We start from the raw sequence: 20125 nt of genomic DNA on the forward strand, positions 1-20125 counted from the left end.
CTAATTCTTAGGTACAAAGTGAAAGGACAGTTTAAAAAGCCCTGCGGCTGGTCACTGTGCAGACCACCTTTTTCCTGTTGCTCACGCTTAACAGGCTGAGCAGACATTCTTCCAGATGCAGAGACTGCAAGGCTTGTGGCTCCAGACTGTATCTGAAACCACTTTGCATTTTTCTCCAAGACAGAGTTTTAAAGCTGAGTCTAGTTATTTATTCTGTAAATAAGTACTTATTTACCTGCTTTTCTGAAGCCCAGGGGGAAAGGTGCCAGGGATTTGGAAAAGCATCAGCTTAATTTAAAAAACAAACAAAAACCCTGATCTCTGTTCTCTTCTAGGATTAATTGTTTCTACCAGTCAAGACAGGAAAGGGGCTTGTTTTGTTTCTCTTCAGATGTATAGGTATCCCATGTGGATTTCTGAGGAACTCTGGAAATGGGGGCAAAGTTTTCTACATGCTCCAGCCTAGAATCATCACAAGGCTGCACCTGTGAACTCTGAGGCTTGAGAAGTCATTTAAGGTCTCACAATGCAAAGGCTTGAGTGCCAGACCTAGGGGTGGGACAAACACTGCTGGCTTAAGAGGTCTTTAGAAGTAAACACCACTGGATGACAACTTTTACAGTGCAAACTTTCCTAAGGACATTTACCATACAAAGTGCTGTACACAGAGCAGGGCTCCTTTCACATCAGCTTATTTATTTTCACAATGCCACAACGTAAGTCCCCAAACTTCACAATTCTTCACTTGCGTCTCTCATTTTTTTTTTAAAAAAGAAAAGCCTTAGAATATCAAACCACGTTTAAAAATGTTTAAGTGTGAACTGTTTTAAGTTATGACAATGAAACAATATGCCAGCCAATCCAAATTCCAAACAAACCTTTCAAGTGAGAAAAGGCCAACACTGGAGCCCATTACGTCTCACCGACGTAAAGGCTGAGCTCTCACACTAATGTTAGTGCCATAACCAGCACAGCAACTCCTGCTCTGAGAGGGTGTTTGCCTGCACATCTTACACACCGAGGTACAGCCATGCTTTACCAACTTCTTTTTAATTAATGCAAAAAACTTCCACAATGGCAACTGTGCTGAAATAACATTAGCAGCTGCTGACGTGCCCATGGTCTAATCAAGACATACAGCCATTTTTAACTACACAGCTACACCAACGCATAAGCAACTAATAAATTTTGAAGTGTTAGGAATATAACAAGGTTATAAATAGTTTTCTTTCTTCTTTTCCTTATATATTTTTTATAAGCATGCATCTCACTTGTTTAGTAGACTATTAAATTCGGGATTTAGATATGGCTAAGCATAAAACAAAATAGAGATGAGTGCCAACAAAACAGCCGAGTTTTAGTAGGTCCAAGTCTCTTAACCCTCTTAACTAGAAGACAAATCATTCAACCTAAGGCAAACATGGAGAAAGCTGGATTTGACTCTTAGCTTCTTCACATAGTTTGACCATCCGTGGCCCCAAATCTGAATGTCTACATGCCGTAAAGCTAACTGTGTCACTAGTGGAATGTCCATTACTTGAAAACCCCTAAGGCATTCAACTTCACAAGATGTGGAGTCTGGAGTAGTAAGCAATCATATTAACAAGGTTTTAAGACCTAGTCAGAAAAAAACACTATAAATAAATAATGACGTCTAAGGAACTTTCAGTTTAAATTACATTGTCTATCACCAGAGAACCTGGCTAGCAGTTCTACAACCCCAATTAAAAGTATAACATTTAATCATTTTTCTTCAGTGAATCATTAGACTAACTTCCTGCTACCTGAAGATCACAGTAGATTCCACTTGAGACTGTCACAGCCAGAGCCGTTGCCTGACATGCATTCAACATATGTTCAGGAGTGAGGTTAGTTCTTTAAACATTTGAGTGTTGGGTAAAACCAATGCTAATCTTGGTATATTTTCCTTAAACCCTTTCATTTCCACTAACAAATTTGAGGCTGGTCTGCAGAAGTGTTATCACCCTGTGTAACTGTTTTCAACATTGTGGCTCACTTCTGTTAAACCATTTTTAGTCTTTATCAACTTCAAGTTTCCCTTAACAACTCTAGGAGCACTACGAAAACATTAAAAAATATTTTCAATTTGTTTTCCAAATACAATGAAATTCTGGTATATGATGTTAAAAGAATTCAATGACTAGACAGGTAATCTCTAATTACCTAATATAAATTTTGTAAAGAGGCTTAACTGAATTTTTATTTAGTGAGTTGAGTTTCAGCTGTTCTAAAAACAGTAGATGAGCTTATTGTGTGTGTGAATCTAAACTGTGTCGTCTATGAGATTCACAAATGAAAGTCACAAACGAAAAATTAGGCAGATGGTTATTAAAAATAATGTTAACAGGTACACTGAGCAATAAATAACCTTTTCATTTAACTTACATCTGCTTAGTTTTTTTTATTAGTTTAGTATAAAGGCCCATTAATCAACTCAGATTGGTCAAGGCAAGACACTTCAACTACACAACTGGATTTTAAAAGCAGTTGGTTTTATAATAGTTCTCTGGTAATCACACACGCACGCACACATACACACACACAAATTGGTAGAGTACTCTGGATAATAGATTCCCCCCCATAATCTTGTATAATTCACTGTTCACAATCTGCAGTATTTTGAAAACTATATAAATTAAACATGGCCAAATTAGAGCTATCTGATAAAAATTCATATAAAAACACAACAGGCTTAACAGACATCTTGAAAAAAACTCAAGTTGTAACTCAATTTTCTATTTTCTCAAACAAGACTAAGAAAAAAGTTATTAATAATAATGACATGTAAAAAAGAAGAAACTATTAACTTGGTGAACTTGGGGGGAAGCTATACAGTATTATTGCACTCCACGAATGTGCAGAATTCCAACAGATGCCAGCACTGAAAAACTATCTTGCACCGAGGTTTTCCAAGAGGTACAACGAGCCTGCCAAGAAGCATCTGGTCTGTACTAACAGCTGGCTGTCTTCAGTACAGGCCTTCATAATGTCAGTCCCGCTGCTCTTGCAAAATCCCTTAGTGTCTGAAAGATTTAGAAAAAAAGAACATTTTATTCAATAATCACTTTTGTAAAAAGTCTTATAGTTAGCTCACTGATTCTGCTAAGTGAAAGATAACCAATGCTCTTCATACACATACATTCGCTCAGTTTTTTTTATCTAGAACATGTTTTAAAAATTGCATACTTTTAGGAACTAAGTTATCTGAAGCTAAGCAGAAACTGTACATCTATCAACTGTAATACAACATCAATTCTGGCTACTAGGAGATCAGAGCTTGAAGGACACATCCGTCGGTTTAATCTTATGTAGAAAATAAAAATGACAATATATATAGTATCTACTAACATTTCTGATAAATAGAAACCGATGAATAACTAGGGTATTTTAAGCTACTTACAAAAGTCCTCAGTGCTGCTAGGTAGGGCTATGATCGATGGTGCGGAACTGAATCCATATGCACATTGAGTTTCATTTCATTGTCAAGAATTTGAACGAGTTGTTGCATGGATGGAAGATGACCAGATTCCAGCTTAGACCATACGGGTACATCTAGAACAATAAATAGCAAGCCCCGACCCCCCAAAAAACATTAAAGATGACATTCACCCCACAAATATTTATTGTTCAGCTTATTTTTTAGGGAGTTTCCATCACAGTAAAGGAAATATCAGGTATCACAAGTTGCTGCAAAATTACAATTATGAACTATTAGAACTAGAGAGTGCACTGGGTATGGTGGTGCCTGCCTTTGATCTCAGTACTCAGGAAAAGCAGAAGTAGGCACATCTCTATTGAGCTCAAGGTTAGCCTGGTGGTCTACACAGCAAGTTCCAGGCCACCTGGGCCTATATAGTGAGACCTTGTCTCAAAAAAATTACAAAATAAAGCTAGAGAGTGCCACCGTGCTACGAGGAGCACAAACAAAAGCCTCCCTTGCTGAGCAGCCAGGGAAATATCATCAGTAAATTGAGATGATAAAGCTAGATTACCAAGACTGAGGGAAAGTTCATGGAGTTAGAAAAGTTTCAAGGCAGAAAGAAGTGTAAAGGCTAGAAGGCTAGAAACGAGTTTGGCACATTCAAGGAGAGAGCAAGTCCGCGAAGGCTGTACAAGGGAGTTCTACGAGGGTAAGTGGAGAGGCAGAGAAAACTAGACTGGGGGCAGCAAACAAAGTAGGAGCTGAATGTCTCTGTTCAGGGACGATACAGTCTCTATCAGTCATTCAATTCTCACAACAACCTGAAAGCAGCTAGGGGTCAAACACTTTAAAGATGGGCAGAGTTGTGTTAAATGAAACCATCAAACAGGAACAGAGGATATGAAACACAGGACTATGAACCATGCTCTGTTGACCCCTAACCTATTTCCTGTAAGACCTTTGGTCATACTGAATATTCTGAATTTTATCTAGAAAAGGAAGTAAGGTTACTTAATGAATTTAAAACACTCAAGGTACACAATGAAATCTGCATTAAAAAAATCATTGTGCACAGGCACAGTGGTGGTGCACAGGCACAGTGGTGGTGCACAGGCACAGTGGTGGTGCACAGGCACAGTGGTGGTGCACAGGCACAGTGGTGGTGCACACCTGTAACCCTAGCACTTAGAAGGGAAGAGGCAAAGGATCATGAGTTTGAGGTCAACCAGGGCTTTTGCATAGTGAGATTCTCTCAAATCACTTTACTTTTTGGAGCAGATTCTGGCAAACTTTCTATAACAAGTCAGATGGTAAATATTCTAGGCTTTATGGGCCAGAAGGCAAAAATCAAGTATATTATAAAGGCATACTCAAATAGAACAAATTTCTATGAATTTCCTCAATGAAACTGAAAACTTTAGTTATCACAGAACTTTGCATTTCGTGTACTATTTTCAACCATTAAAACTGAATATTGGGCTAGAGAGATAACTCAGCAGTTAAGAGTACTGGCAGCTCTTGCAGAGGACCTGGGTCTGGATTCCAGCACCCGTATGGTAACTAACAACTATGTGTAACTCCAGCTCCAGGGGATCTGACACTCTCTTCTGACCTCTGTGGGCACTGCACGACATGGGTGCAGTTACACATATGCAGGCAATATAAATACACATAAAATAAAAATAATTTTTAAAAAACCTGAAAATCAGCCGGGCATGGTGGCACACGCCTTTAATCCCAGCACTTGGGAGGCAGAGGCACACAGATCTTTGTGACTTCAAGGCCAACCTCGTCTACATAGTGAGTTCCAGGACAACTGGGGTTACAGGAAGGCCCTGTCTCAAAAAGACCAAAAAACAAACAAACAAACAAACCCTGAAAATCATCATTAGCTCATGAGCTGTATTTACTGTACAGAGAACGAAGGAGGTGGAATAGAGTAAGGCGGCATGGACGGGATAGTGGTAGTGAAGACAGAAATAAATATTTAAGCAACTCAGGAAATAGAACTGAGGAAGACCTGGGGAAGCCTTACATAGGGAGTAGGAAGAATGTGCAGTTACCCTAGGTTCTGGGAAATTAGGTAGACAAAACGTAGTACAATTAAATGAACAAAAATGCCAGAGGAGAATCAAATCAGCGAATATAGGAATTGTAGTATGAAGTAGTCAAGACCTTATTTTGGAATTGGGTATGTTTAACACTCCCAGGCAAAGCACCCAGAACAGGTCTAGAGCTCTCTAAAGGAATTCAGGAATTACCATACAGGTTTTATTTTAAAGCCCGGGGAACAGATGAAGACTAGCCAGATGATGTAGCATAGGAATGCCAACTCTTCAAGACACGCTAAAAATTCAAGTAGCAATAAAGATGGAGAAGAACTTAAAATCTTCTAAATTTTTCTGTTTCTTGAATTTTCAACTTCTATCACATAAGCTCTTTTACGTGAACATTACAGAAGTTTCTCATGAAAAATAAAAAGGCCAATGTTTGTTATAAAGCATTTAAAATCATCGCAAAATGTATGGTATTTAGAACTTACCATTTAAAGTTATCTCAAATGCACCTGTTGACATACACTGGTTCTCAATCATGTTGCTCAAGAAGAAAACCATCATACATGCATAGACCTGCAAGTCAAACAGAACTTATTCTGACAGTCTCAATCTTAATTTGATAAATGCTTTCTTTCAATCTACTTTAAAAGTTTTCACATAACCTGTTATTCCACAGGTTCAGATGTCATTCACACATCAAAAAAAAAAAAAAAATGAAGTATTAATTCACAGCTCTATACATGCTGAAGAACTTACACATGACATTCATTTTGTATGTAGAATTTCTAAAACACATATGCAGGCATTCATTTTGTATGTAGAATTTCTAAAACATCATTTTGTATGTAGAAGTTCTAAAACACATATATTCAGGCATTCATTTTGTATGTAGAATTTCTAAAACATTCTCATTTTGTATGCAGAATTCCTAAAACACTTACATATAACAAAATTTAAATAAAATACCAATATAAAAAGGTTCATTTTACCAGTTTTATATGTAAAATAATACATGCATTTGCAAGAGAATAGTGCTATAACCCCAGCAACTTCATGTATACTACATACAACCTATTTAAGTTTCAAAAAATCATTTTAAAAACCACCTAAGAGAGAAGTAGGTTTAGAAAGCCTGACAAAGTAAAGTATATTTATTCACTTTTTGAAGGCAAATCTATAATCTCCAAAAAGCAAGAAGTGCTTTGTGGGACAGAAAATTTTAAACTTTTTTTTAAAATTTATTTTATGTGCATGCATGTATTGCCTGCATATAGGTAAGTGCACCCGTGTCATACAATGCCCACGGAGGTCAGAAGAGGTTGTTGGATCCCCTGGAACTGGAGTTATGGACAGTTGTTAGCTGCCATGTGGGTGCTGGGATTTGAACCTGGGTCTTCTGGAAGAACCACCAGTGTTCTTAAAAGCTGAGCTGAGCCATTTCTCCAGACTCATGGGACAGAAAATTTTAATTTAGCAAAATTACTGAACTAAAAGTTGGATATAGTGAAGAAGTCAATTTATAGCACATTGTTTGAGAAAATAAATGTCCACAGAAGAGGAAGAGCTTGCCCACCTACACTATTTGAGCTAGCTGGGATTTGGTATCATAGGAACAACACCTTCGTACCATTACAAAAGCTGTATTGTTTCACCATATTCCTTTTCCACAACAGAATAAGAATAGCAAATAAATCTATATAAGTAACATGCAGGGACTGGAGAAATGGTTCAGTGGTTGGGTAAGTGGGTACACTGCTCTTGCAGAGGACCAAAGTTTGGTTCCCAGCACCCACTTAGGTGGCTCACAACTGCCTCTAACTTCAGCTATTCTAGGGATCTTATGCCTCTGGCCTCCATGGACACCTGCACTCTTATGCACATGCCACATATGTACACATAACTAATAAAAATAAATCCTTTTTTTTTAAAAGTAAAAAAGGTTTGGCATACATACGTAAGTACAGCACAAAACATCAGTAAGCACTGAACTTCACCGTAATCCTTTCCAAGCCCACGCTTTGTTAATATAGGGTTGAGACACATTTCAATAAGAGATAGCGTGCCTGTTCTAGGAGCACAACTGTGCAGCAGTCTGCTAAAGGTATTCAGACTAGATCTAAAGAACAAGCCAAGTATCCCACACAGACTACTTCATGAAGTGCAGCAGCCAAGCACTCCCATCCAAGCAAAATAAAATTAGACTCATTTCTGATGGTAGATAACTCAGGGGAAAAAAATGATTTCAAGTAAAACAGAAAAAAGAGTGATCTACTGGGGCTGGAGAGATGGCTCAGTGGTTAAGAGCACTGACTGCTCTTGCAGAGAGTTCCAGGGGAATTCGGCACCCTCTTTTGACCTCTGTGGCATTGCACAACACAGGTACACTCACATACATGCAGGCAATACACTCATACACATAAAATAGAAATATGATATTAAAAAATTTTTTTTAAAAAAGAGTGATCTACAATGTATGCTGTATGAGGGAAAAAATAGCACAATATTCTCAAGTGTATTTAAATTAATTCCTTCCAGCAATCTGTCACAGATCTCCATGAATAGAAAAGTCAAAGGCAGATAAGAAAAAGAAGTTGTGATAATTAATGGGAATTCATTTAAAAAATGTGAATCAATCCATCAGCACTTCATTATTTGGTATAAAAGGCCAATGTTCCACGTAAGTGCTCTGCTAGATATGATCTGACCCAAGTTATAGAATCAAAATCAGATTATTGTGCGCCCAGGTTTTTTTTTTTCAGCCTTTTCAAGACAGGGTCTCCCTGTAGCCCCAGCTGGCCTGGAACTCATTGTGTAGGCCAGGCTGGCCTCAAACTCACAGAGATCCTCCTGCCTCTGCCTCCCAAAAGTTGGCATTAAAGGCATGCGCCACCACGCCCGGCTGTGTGCCCAGTTTTTTCTAGAGAAACATTCCCTATTCCCCCAAAACAAAACAGTAAGATTACCCTGTATTCTTCATTCTTTATGCAAACTGAAGGCAAGAGCTGTTAAGTGACTTGCCCAAAAGGAAAAAGTGGTGTAAGTTGAAGTAATACACATGAACAGGCAAATGAGAATACACACACACACACACACACACACACACACACACACACACCCTTGTCACTGACGACCTAAAACTCCCCAGTTACTGAAGCCACATACCTTATTTTCCTGGCCCCACTGCCAGATGCTAGGAGCTTGCATGCCGAAAAAAGCAAAAGGATCCTTGCCAACAATTATTAAGCCTATTAACACTAGTTTGAAGACCGACAGGAAAGATGCTATGTGTCTATCAAAAGAAAAGAAACAAATTCATTAGAAAGTACAGTTTCTAGTCTATTTTGAAATTTAATAAACTTTATGTGTAGACATTTTCTGGAAATAAAATCCAAAAGTTACTAATTATATGGAATTTAATACTGATTTTCTAGGAAGTTTGGGGTACCTAGGGGTGAAACACTCTGCGTTCAATCTCTGGTACCAAAAAAGAGGGATTTCTTAGCCTATTTTCCCAGAATAAATTAAGTAAGAAAACAGAGTTTTAAGTCATTACTCCATAAACGACGCCATTCCATCTTACAGAAAAGGCCTTCTCTAGTTAGGTCAAATAAACCTATTATTTCTAAAGCAGCATTCTCTGCTTATTATAACCAAGTAAGAAATTACAAGAGCCAAGTGCAGGTAACTGAACCAATTCACAAAGTTTGTAACATCAGATAAATTGTGTTCGAGCTGCTGACATGCACTCACCTATAAATTGGTTGAGGGAGATAATTCTCTCCTTCAATGCGGATGTCTGGATACCGCTGGCTAATAACCCGCATGTATTCCTCAAACACCCGCCTGTACCCTCAGGATACACTGCAGAAAAATAAATGTTTCCATTAAGTATTTTGAATATATCTAGATTTTAGTTGAAAAAGCCTAAAACTTATCACCAAGACTAAAAATTTTCTCAAGATCCATTGCAATTAATGACAGAACCTGGACAATGGATAGAGATTTTTTTTTTCTATTTTATAAATTTCATACATTTATCTACCTAGCAAATAAATCTCCCAATTGGCTTTGGGTTGTTTGGGATATTGTTAGATAACAGGAAATATTTGCTCATATCTGTTCATACATGTCCACATACCAAGTTTTCATATCAATTTACCCTTTTCAGTATCCATGTCTTAAAAACAGTGAAATGTTCTTATTTATCTGAAATACTCAGATACGGGGTAGAGGAAGAAGCTTGTGGCCACCAGAACATGAGCCACGAAACTGATTCTAACTCCTACTCTGCTCCTCAATGGGCAAAGCATGTGCTAATCACAACCAAGGAACTTAAGACTAAATTCAGAACCTTTCTGACTAAAATTTGCCTCTACTTTGCAGAATACAACAAAGACTGTAAGGTGATTCTCACCAATGTGACATTATTCTGGAAAACAAGTCAACACCACCAAATCTTCAATGTTAAAGTTTCCGGACAACACACTTTCAGGGCACATCAGGACACCACCACCAGAGACCGTATCTAGGGACAAAGGAAGTGGCCCAACGTACCAAAAGAGGAGCTTACAAATCCACCAAGGTCTAAGTTAAGGAACATGAGGATCATGAAGCAATGAAGGAGCCACTGTCTGGGCAGTAAATTAAGTTACAGCAGAATAAAATCTAACGTCAGCCAGCTTGGGCACTCAATCTGAGGGAACCGCACAGAGTTTTTACACAGAGAGTGAAACAGAGAAGGGAGGGAGGGAGCAAGGTAAGATCCCAAACAGTCTTTCCTTAAATACTTCCTTCATATTCAAAATGAAAATTTTCAGAGTGAAGCTCCAGTTTCTTTACACACAGAAAAATCTCTATAGCTAAGTTTTTTTTTACATTTTATTATTTTTATTTTATGTGTATGAGTGTAATGCCTACATGTATATAGTGCACCCATGTATATTGTCCAAGGAGGTCAGAAGAGGGTATCGGATCCCCTGGAACTGGAGTTATGATAGCTGTTAGCTGCCATGCGGGTGTTGGGAACCCAACCTGAGTCTTCTAGTCAGTGCTTTTAATTGCTGAGCCATCTCTCCAATCCCCTAAGTATTTAAGTGAACTTATGAACACCCAAATATTTTCCTTATTAACACCTACCTTTCATATTTTTATTACCATTATTATATTTTCTTTCTAATCAGTACATTGGGCTTTTGAGTTCATATTACTAATGTGTTATCATTTTGAATTTATAGACAAGCTGCCAGAATAAAGATCTTAAGACACTGGGTGAACCCTTCACCTAGACTCACCTGTATTAGTATCCCACCACAAATGCCTTCTCTATACAAAAATTTGAATGTGGCTTTTATTTTGAAGATTTTACAAAAATTAATAGATATGTCTGAGTATGCTTAATACTAAGAAATACTACATGTTCAAGTTTGCAATGGTGTTTACAATGAAGCAGATTATCTAAAATAACAAGACTGAATTTTAGTGTACTATTATGAGAACCAGACTTAGTTGATATGGTTGAAATTCCTTTTTTATGAGGGAGGAAGTGCCCAGAGACTGAGTGACTTTGAAGATTATGACTTCACTCTAATATTTCCTAAATGCCTGTTACATACTAGGCAGTGGGACATCCTGGAGAAGGACAAAACACAAAATCCTGCCCTTCCAGGGCAGGGACCTCAACAAACCCTAGGACCTTTCTGCCAAGCACCAAATACAATAAGATGATGCCAAGAGCTATTATTCTCTGTATCCAGGAAGAAAGCTCCATTCTCCTGTGGGACCCACACATCTGGCCTCTGGACTGCAGAGATCTCTGAAGCACTTCCATTATGAAGATTCTCCTCCTGGAAAAAACCACATTTGTGGGGCCCCAAAAATACCATAAGGGAAAAAAAGAGGCTCAGCTGGTAAGATGTGTCTGGGCAGGCAGCACTAATGATTAAGTGCCTCTTACTGACCCACTGAAAACCTCTATCTAACCTCAGATATTCCAGCCCCATGTCTTCAGTAAAGTTTCAGACCTCTGCATTAAAGGTCAGACAGAACTGGCCCATAATCTCACAGTATAGAAGGACCTTAACCTGCACTGTTCCTACTCCTGAAAACTGAAGCAACTTCTAACGGACCGCGGGAACACTGCCATGCATGTTTGCTTCCAGATTTGTGACCAAGAAACCTCTTCCCTATAAAACTGTCTTCACAGCCAGGCGTGGTGGCGCACAGCTTTTATCCCAGCACTCAGAGGCAGGTGATCTCTGTGAGTTCAAGGGCAGCCTGGTCTATATAATGAGTTCCAAGACAGCTGGGGCTACAGGGAGACCCTGTCTCAAAAAGACAAAAAAAACAAAACAAACAAACAAAACAACAATAAAAGCAAGGTTTCTGCTTTTTGGTTTAGTTTTTTGTTTTCAGACAGGGTCTCATGTAGCCCAAGCTGGCAGTAGATTCTAGATCCTCCTGCCTCTGCCTCTCAAGTGCTGAGATTGCAGGTCTTTGCAACCATACCTGATTTTTAATTTTTCTTGTTTTGAAAACAGTAATCATTACTGAGAACAGCTGTTTTCCAAAATGAAGCATACCGAGGGTTAAATGAGGCAGGAAGATATTAATTGCTCTGCCCTTATTGGGTCAAAGAGTAAACTACCACTCCAAGCAAAATCTCTAACAGCAAAAATATGAACAAACAGCCGGGCGTGGTGGCGCACGCCTTGAATCCCAGCACTCAGAGGCAGAGACAGGTGGATATCTGTGAGTTCGAGGCCAGCCTGGTCCCCATAGTGAATCCAGGCCAGCTACGGCTACAGGGAGAAGATATATATAATACATATTCTTCATACATATATATATATATATAAAGAAGCTAAACATGCTTCAGCAGTTAGTTGCCTACTCCATCCTTCCTTATACTTAAGTATCGTATGCTCTTAAGTACTAAGCCATGAAAATCATTAAATTTAAGTCCTATCACTTTACAAACTCCATTCGAGTCACAGAGATACCTTAACATATAGAGTCAACTACTGTGACTGTTCAATTTAAAATATTTTCCACACAGTATTTCTTAAGATCTTAAGTAGTAGATGATCTAGATGCAATGGATGGAAACTTAGGAATTAAGGTCTCATGTCCATGGTCTGTCATAGAGACCTTGTGCCTTTTCAAGTCTACTGTGTTTAGTTTCCTAACTCTTAGTACCAACAATTTCACTTTTCTCTATTTATTAACTGTAATGAAATGTCTGCTTACATTAAACCCAAACCTGCTAAAATTCCTATCTCGAATAGCCTGTGTATTAAAAGATAACATCGGCTAGGGGGTGTGGCTCAATGATGGAGTGCCTGCCCATCAGAAGTAAGACTCTGAGTTCAACCCCCCAGCACCTGGGGAGAAAAAGCAGCAAGGGAAGAGAGTGAAATGAAGAAAATCTCAGGCACTTACTGTTCACCTGCACTTCTGTTTTTGTCACCGCCCTTCTTATCACTAATCTACCCACACAGAACAGGTCCTACTCACACCAGACCCAACCCCTCACCACTGCTCATGCTCCAGAAATGCACATCTGCCATAAGACAGTTTGGAGCTTCTCTAGAAATGAGTGCGGAAGTCATTCTCTGTTAAGTAACATTTAATACCAGAACCTCTGGGGACAGGAGAGTCATATTCTCTCAATAGGACTAAGAAAAGAAAAATGTACACTGTACTGAGAAAAACGTAGGCGTGAATCAGGAAAGCTGTGAGGAAGCCTTCTGAGGGTTTCCGGTCTCTCGGGAGACCCTGCTGCATCCCTGCCTTTGGGGTCCAAAGCTACTCTTTCAGAAATCCTTGCTGGGTATGGTGGCTCACGCCTTTAGTCCCAGTGCTCAGGAGGCAGAGGCAGGCAAGTCTGGGGCTACAGTGAGACCTTGTCTCAAAGAGACCAAACAAACAAACAAAAAAACAAACCCAACCAACCAAAAAACAACAACAAAAAAATTCATGTGCACTGTTTACCCCAGTTTGCACAGATTCTGGTACTTGTAGCTCAATATTCTAATTAATATTCTCCACATCCTCTACATAGAGAAAGCTAGGAAAGTGTTTTTATAAATACTGGTTTGTTTCCAACTGTGCACAGCACTCAGCCGCCCCAGAAGCTCACTGCTTAGCAAAAACAGACTGCTGCATGTTTGGGTGGAAACTTCTCTTTGTTCTTCTCTGTAGTAACAGACTTTCATCTGCTGCCTTACCTGCTCTGTTCTAAGCAAAGACATACTGGGAGTAATAAAAAAAATCTGATAAATGCTCCCCCCACTCATATTTTGAGTGAAGATTTAAGAATGTAGATCAGAATTTGTTCATTCCTTTAAAGTTGCAAAACTACTATTAAAAAGCTTTTCAGGTTACAAACACCACGAGGTCAGGCCAGCCTCCTCACTCTTGGGGGCAGTGCTGCTGTGCTTTTCTACAGAAAGCACAAAATCCTCAATGGGTTTGAAGAGGTTCCGGTCTCTTTATCAGGACCTGCTGACTTCTCAGACAACACAGCCCACTACTCAGCTCAGAACTGGCTCTGGAACCCACATCCACCTGTCTACCACCCTCTTCTGAGCATCTGCCTTTCAACTGACAGGGATACTTCTAGCCACTCTTCCAAAACCAGTTCAGCTGCCAATGTAGTTTCTAGTACAGGATCCACCTGTGTCAAAACCTTTTTCGAATTTCCAGAGCATCAAACTTGAACTTGTATTCTAACACTCAACATTCTCTAGCTGGAGCTGGTGGCACATACCTGTAGTTCCATGAGGATCACCTGAACACAGTGAGACCCCACTTCAAAAAACAAAACTCAACTCAAATTCTCTACTACTCAGTACTAACATCTTTCCAACCAGTCCCCTGACTCTTCCATTCCAGTAGGACTAATCACCCAACTTTCTCCCCTCTACCATGCTTTACATTTTTGATTTAGCAGTTCTGCTTACACTATTATCATCCTTAAAATACTCTCCAACTTCCTGTTGCCTAGTTCTTATTCTTCAAGTCCCCACCAGAGGACTTGCTGTAAACTCCCTGACACAGTCAGTGCCGTTTGTACAGCACTTACCACGTGGTGCCCACTATACTTTGTGTGCATACTCTTCCCCATATATATGGTTACTTAAGACTGGAATCACCTCCTGTTCTTTAGAGCTCCCATAGAGCCTAGGACAAAGTACACACTCAAATAACATTTCATGAGCATTGACACCAGTTCAGGTTTTTGTTTTTTTTTTTGTCTTTTTGAGACAGGGTCTTTCTGTAGCCCCAGCTGTCCTGGAACTCAGTATGTAGAGCAGGCTGGCCTTGAACTCACAAAGATCCACCTGCCTCTGCCTCCCAAGCGCTGAGATTAAAGGCGTGCGCCACCACACCTAGCAGTTCAGTTTACTTAAATGACAGTGAATTTGAGAAAATCTGGCTTTTACCTTTAGCTCCGCCACTAAATAAATAACCTGTAAAAGCTTGGATAAACCTGCTTATTCTTCATGTTAACGAAATCCTTCCTAATTCTAAATTCTACACTCTTTCCCCTAAAATGCTCCATTAAAACCAACAAATCCTCATTTCTAATTATCTCTCATCTCTTTTCCAAGTAAGAAACCTTTGGTTTGCTTAATTCTGTTCACTAAATCACCAACTCTCACAAAATGAAACTTTTTCTCATACAAATCTATGCTAGTCTCACCCCCTACCCCATCTCACCCTGTGCTCAGGGTCTAGGGAACCCTGCACGATTATTATACCAGCACACTAATGGCTCTAGCCCACTCAATCATCTCTGAGTTGTTTTCCCCCAAACAAATCTTCTCATTAATTTAGTGAGGAAAATGACCCTAGAGCATACCACCTTTTCTGCCTCAAACTTTGTAATTCTTGGTACAAAACAAAGCCAAGAACTTACTAAAACTTTTGTACTATACCTACTTTCCCCTCCAGAAAACTACCTTCTGTTTGTTGTTACTACCAGGCAATACTTTCACAAGTAATGCAGAAACATGCTCAGCAATGATTTACAGTTTTAACTAAGTGTGCGTGTTATGCCTACTTCTGCTCAAAACCTCTGAAGTCTTCACTGTATTTCATCTTGAAGATAGTATACAAAGTATAAGAGTATAAATAGAATATTTAGATATTGAAGAACAGAGAAGCTAAAGAAATAATAAACAAGCAAACAAACAAAACCAAATAAATGGACAGATTATCTGAGTCACAAACTTTCTTAATGAAGAAACGATTAAAGTTTCTTGCAAGTCTGTTTCAGGGCCAAAGATGTAGTTCAGTGGGTAGAGTGCTTGCATAGCATAAACAAATTCCTGGACTCTACCCCTAGCACAGCAAAACCTGGGTGAGGTGCCACATGCCTACAATCCCAGCACTCAGGAGTCAGAGGCAGGAGGATCATCCTCCACTGCACAGTGAATTGGAAGCCAGCTTGGGATACATGAGTCCTGTCAAAAATGAACAGGAAAACATTTCAGAAACATGACTTTTTGAATTGGATGATATATTTCAAAGAATTAAGTTCAGGAGCGTCATTAGAATAAAAAACAAACTGATCTGATCAATGAGACAGCTCAGTAGGCAAAAGTGCTTGCTGCCAAGCTTGATCCATTCAACAGGAGAATGTGTGCATACACATACACACACACATGCATACAAATGTAATTTTTAAAAAAAAATTTAAGCTAGGCTAGGCATGGTGGAGCACAGGAGGCAGAGGCAGGCGGGTCTCTGTGAGTTCAAGCCAGCCTGGTCTACATAGTGAGTTCAGGTCAGCTGGGACCACAGGGAGACCCTGTCTCAAAAAGACAAAAAAAAAAAAAAAAAAAAAAAGAAAGAAGACAAGATACAGTCACTACTTTCAATTCTTCTCTTCTGATTTGTCATGAAAACGATCTAACAGGTCATAGACAAGCTGTCTAGCTATGTGATTATTTAACTTTCATGGCAATCTTGTGAAGCTTTGTGAGCTAAGCAGATTCAAAAGACTTGCTCATGATCATAGAGGGAGGAGCCAGACTGGAAACCAAATTATACCACCAACAAAAGAGATTCCAAAGTCCAATTCTCCTCCAAAGACAATGAAGCTAAGGGTTTTCAGATTAGAAAGACTGACCAACATAAAATTTTTTATGGCTCAACAGGATGGCTCTGCAGGTAAAAGCACTTGCCAAGCAAGTCTGAAAACCTATGTTCAATCCTCCAACACATGCTAGAGAACGGATTTCCAAAAGTTGTCCTCTGACCTCTGCAAGTGTATTGTAGTACATGACCACCTCTTACTCTCACACATACACGAATCATCATCATTACCATCATCATCATCATCGCCCAAAAAGGGGAAAATATGAATTAATGCAATACTACTTTGGCAAGCTACTAAATATGGATGGACAGAGCCAGGACACATGTTCTCTCACTGATCAACAGGGCAAGTCCATTACCTTCTCCTGCCACTGAGTTCAGCCTGGTCTAACGTGAATACCTGCACTCCCAACTCTCACTCTTCTCTATAGACAAGGCATATAAAAGTGGCATGCATGTTTAGGTAAACGATTATCACCGTTATTAGGGAACTATTAACAGAGCTTTAAATGATTAAAACATTTCTTAGTCTCCTAAAGGAGTTTACAATCTAATTTGAGACAAACACATACCAAACTCTGGGGAACAATTATAAGGTAACACTCAAGCAAATCCAAAATGGACAAATTACAAACATGTTAAAAAGTAAGGGGTATGCCAGGCATGGTGGCACACGCCTTTAATCTAGCACTCGGAAGGGAGAGGAAGGTGAACTATCTAGTTTGTCTTTGGGGTAAGTCGTATTAGTTCTGTGAACTTTCAAAAAGGAATTTTCTTCATCTTGTTCTTTCTGTTTACCTCAGTCATGTGATTTTTTCCTAACTTTCTACATCCTGACAAAGGACATTTAAAAATAAGGAAAAACACTGATAGGACTGAAGTAGTTCAAGTGTCAGGGCAGCAGCAAGAAGCATGGTAGGAGTCCAGTGAAATCTGAAAAGCATGAAGGCCCAGGCCAAGGTGACTTGATGCCAGAGTGTTCAGCTTGATGTCGTCCCATACACAGCACATCCCAAGCATAACCAAGCTAAGCAGAGGCCAAGGAAAAAAAATCTACCATAAAGGAACTGGACCAAATCATCAATCTACACTCCAGCAAGGGGTTGGTAGGCAGGGGACAGGGAGGACAGGCATCACAGGGCCAACCAGGCAGGGCAGATCAGGACATGTTACACTAATCTCATTTTTGTAAGCAAACAGACAGAAGTCCATCATAAGTAATATTCTTTTTTTTTCGGGATGAAAGGGTTTATTTGGCTTACATCTCCCAGGGTTCATCAGGGAGGCCAAAGTAGGAACTCAGGGCAGGAACCTGGAGGCAGAGGCTAGAGCACAGGCCATGGAGGAATGCTGCTCACTAGCTTGCTCCCCTGACCCCTGCCCACACTGCTTTCTTATACAATACAGGACCAGCGCTGCCCAGGAATGGTTCCACCCAATGGACTGGGCCCTCCCACATCATACAACAGTCAAGAAAATTACTCCACAGATATGGCCACAGGCCAGTCAAATGCAGGCAATTCCCCAATTGAGGCTCCCTATTCCAGGTGTGTCAAGTTGACACTAAAGCTATCCAGCACACTGCTTTATTCTTTGACAGTAAATAATGAGGTATTAATCTTTGCATGTTGTGAGGTTCCTGTTCACAAAGAAATCTCTGGTGTTTCCTAAGACAGGAGCCATTTGTAAATGGTGGCTGACATGTTTTGTTTATCTTAGGTTTTCTCTACAATAAAGATTCTGTGATATTCAACAAGATTGGATGGGAAAGTAAAGGCTTTCTCACAAGATGCAGAATCTCTGTGGGATCAAGGCCAGCCTGGCTACCTACCAGGAGGCCCAGTCTCAAAAAGATCCACCGCCCCCAAGAAAGACAAAGTCTTGGGGCTAGAGAGATGACTCAGTGTTTAAGAGCACTTAATGCTCTTACAAAGGACCCAAGTTCAGTTCCCAGCACCGTAAGGCTGCTCACAACTGCCTGTAACTCCAGCTCCAGGGGATCTAACACTCTTCCCTGGCCTCCGCAGGCACCTGCACATACCTATCCACCCACACATAATTAAAAATAAATCTTAAACCAGATGTGGTCATGCAAGCCTTTATTCCCAACTATTCAGGAGACAGAGGCAGGTAGATCTCTGAGAGAGTGAGGTCAGCCTGGCCTACGTAGCAGGCCAGCTGCGGCTGAAGGGAGACTATGTCTCAAAAAAACAAAAATAAATTAATGAAATATGCCAGATATAGTAATGCATGCCTAAAACCCTAGCACCTACGAGGCAGAGGCAAGAGGATCATGAGCTCAAGGCCAATCTGGGCTACACAGTAAAACTCTGCCTCAAGAAAAAATTAAATAAATAAATAAATAAATAAATAAATAAATAAATAAATAAGCAAGCAAGCAAGCAAGCTGAGCATGGTGGCACACGCCTGCTATCCCAGCACTCAGGAGGCAGAGGCAGGCAGATCTCTATAAGTTCAAGGCCAGCCTGGTCTACTAAGTGAGTTCCAGGACAGCTGGGGCTACAGGGAAATAAATAATAAATAAAAAACCAAGCCAAAACTAAATACAAAGATTGTGTAAATTCCCTTACAAAAAAAGTTTAATGTGTTATCTTTGAACACAATCATAATTGTACTTCAATAGGTTTATTTTATGGCAATAACGGTACATATACAAAGGTACTTAAACACGTCTTAGAACAGTGATTTAAATGTGGCCCAACATAGGAGTTAACCAATAAGGAACTGGTTAAATATCCAAATCCATTCTATGGATTACACCTGTTGATGCAGATCTGCACTTACTGATGTAAAAAGATAGGTAAGTAGGAGGACATTTTTTAAAGCATGGAACTATAAACTTGTTTGTGGAAAATTCTATAATGCAGTAGGCATTTTCTTGAAGGAGACTTTATATAGATACACTATATTTAGGAGGTTTTACTCTCTTCTTTATATTTCCATTTTCTGTTCCCTCCTCTTCCTAAGTGCTAAGTGGGTTTCATTACTATGTTTTTCTCTTCTCCTGTAAGGCATGGCTACAGAGAGTACCCTTCTCTAAAAGCAGGGAGGTGATTTAAGAGGACCCAGAAAAGCTCCAACTATAATCTGAAAGGACAAGTACAGAACAGAAGATAAATAAAAAATAGTCACCTTTCTGGTTTTTCTCCTTGAAGCCTAACATTATAAAACAAAATAACAGAACATCAGAAATAAATGGAATGTAACCAACACCCTCACTAACAGATGGACAAGTTCAGAGCTAAAGAAAGTACACCATTTACCTCAGAGTAAAAGGAAGACAGAATAAGAACTTCGCCTCCAAATTCCTAGCTCAGTGAGATGACCAATCTTTAATCAAAACTACTCAAAACTACTTAGTATTTTTAAATGATATATTCAACTTTTATCTTCCATCAGTTAAGAGCAAATTTTAAGGAAATATTGTTTCAATTTTCTGTAAGCGGATATGAAACATTTAAAAACTACTTAGTCATGTTTCATCTCAGCTGAGGCAACTATT

At 39.4% G+C, this 20125-nt stretch overlaps 1 protein-coding gene across 1 annotated transcript in view; it reads right to left on the reverse strand.

The window, feature by feature from the left end:
• Positions 1-626: 626 nt before the first annotated feature.
• Positions 627-20125, reverse strand: part of Selenot (selenoprotein T) — a 24857-nt gene continuing 5358 nt past the window's right edge. Inside the window, exons 2-6 of the mRNA XM_008844964.3 lie at positions 9250-9360; positions 8662-8788; positions 5985-6072; positions 3422-3573; positions 627-3044 (exon numbers count right to left, since the gene is read on the reverse strand). Coding sequence (XP_008843186.2) covers positions 3449-3573; positions 5985-6072; positions 8662-8788; positions 9250-9360 — 451 coding nt within the window. The 3' untranslated portion in view covers positions 627-3044; positions 3422-3448. The remainder of the gene's footprint in view (positions 3045-3421; positions 3574-5984; positions 6073-8661; positions 8789-9249; positions 9361-20125) is intronic.

This window comes from Nannospalax galili, unplaced genomic scaffold (assembly GCF_000622305.1).
Source record: "Nannospalax galili isolate Female #2095 unplaced genomic scaffold, S.galili_v1.0 scaffold351, whole genome shotgun sequence".
NCBI classification, from domain to species: domain Eukaryota; kingdom Metazoa; phylum Chordata; class Mammalia; order Rodentia; family Spalacidae; genus Nannospalax; species Nannospalax galili.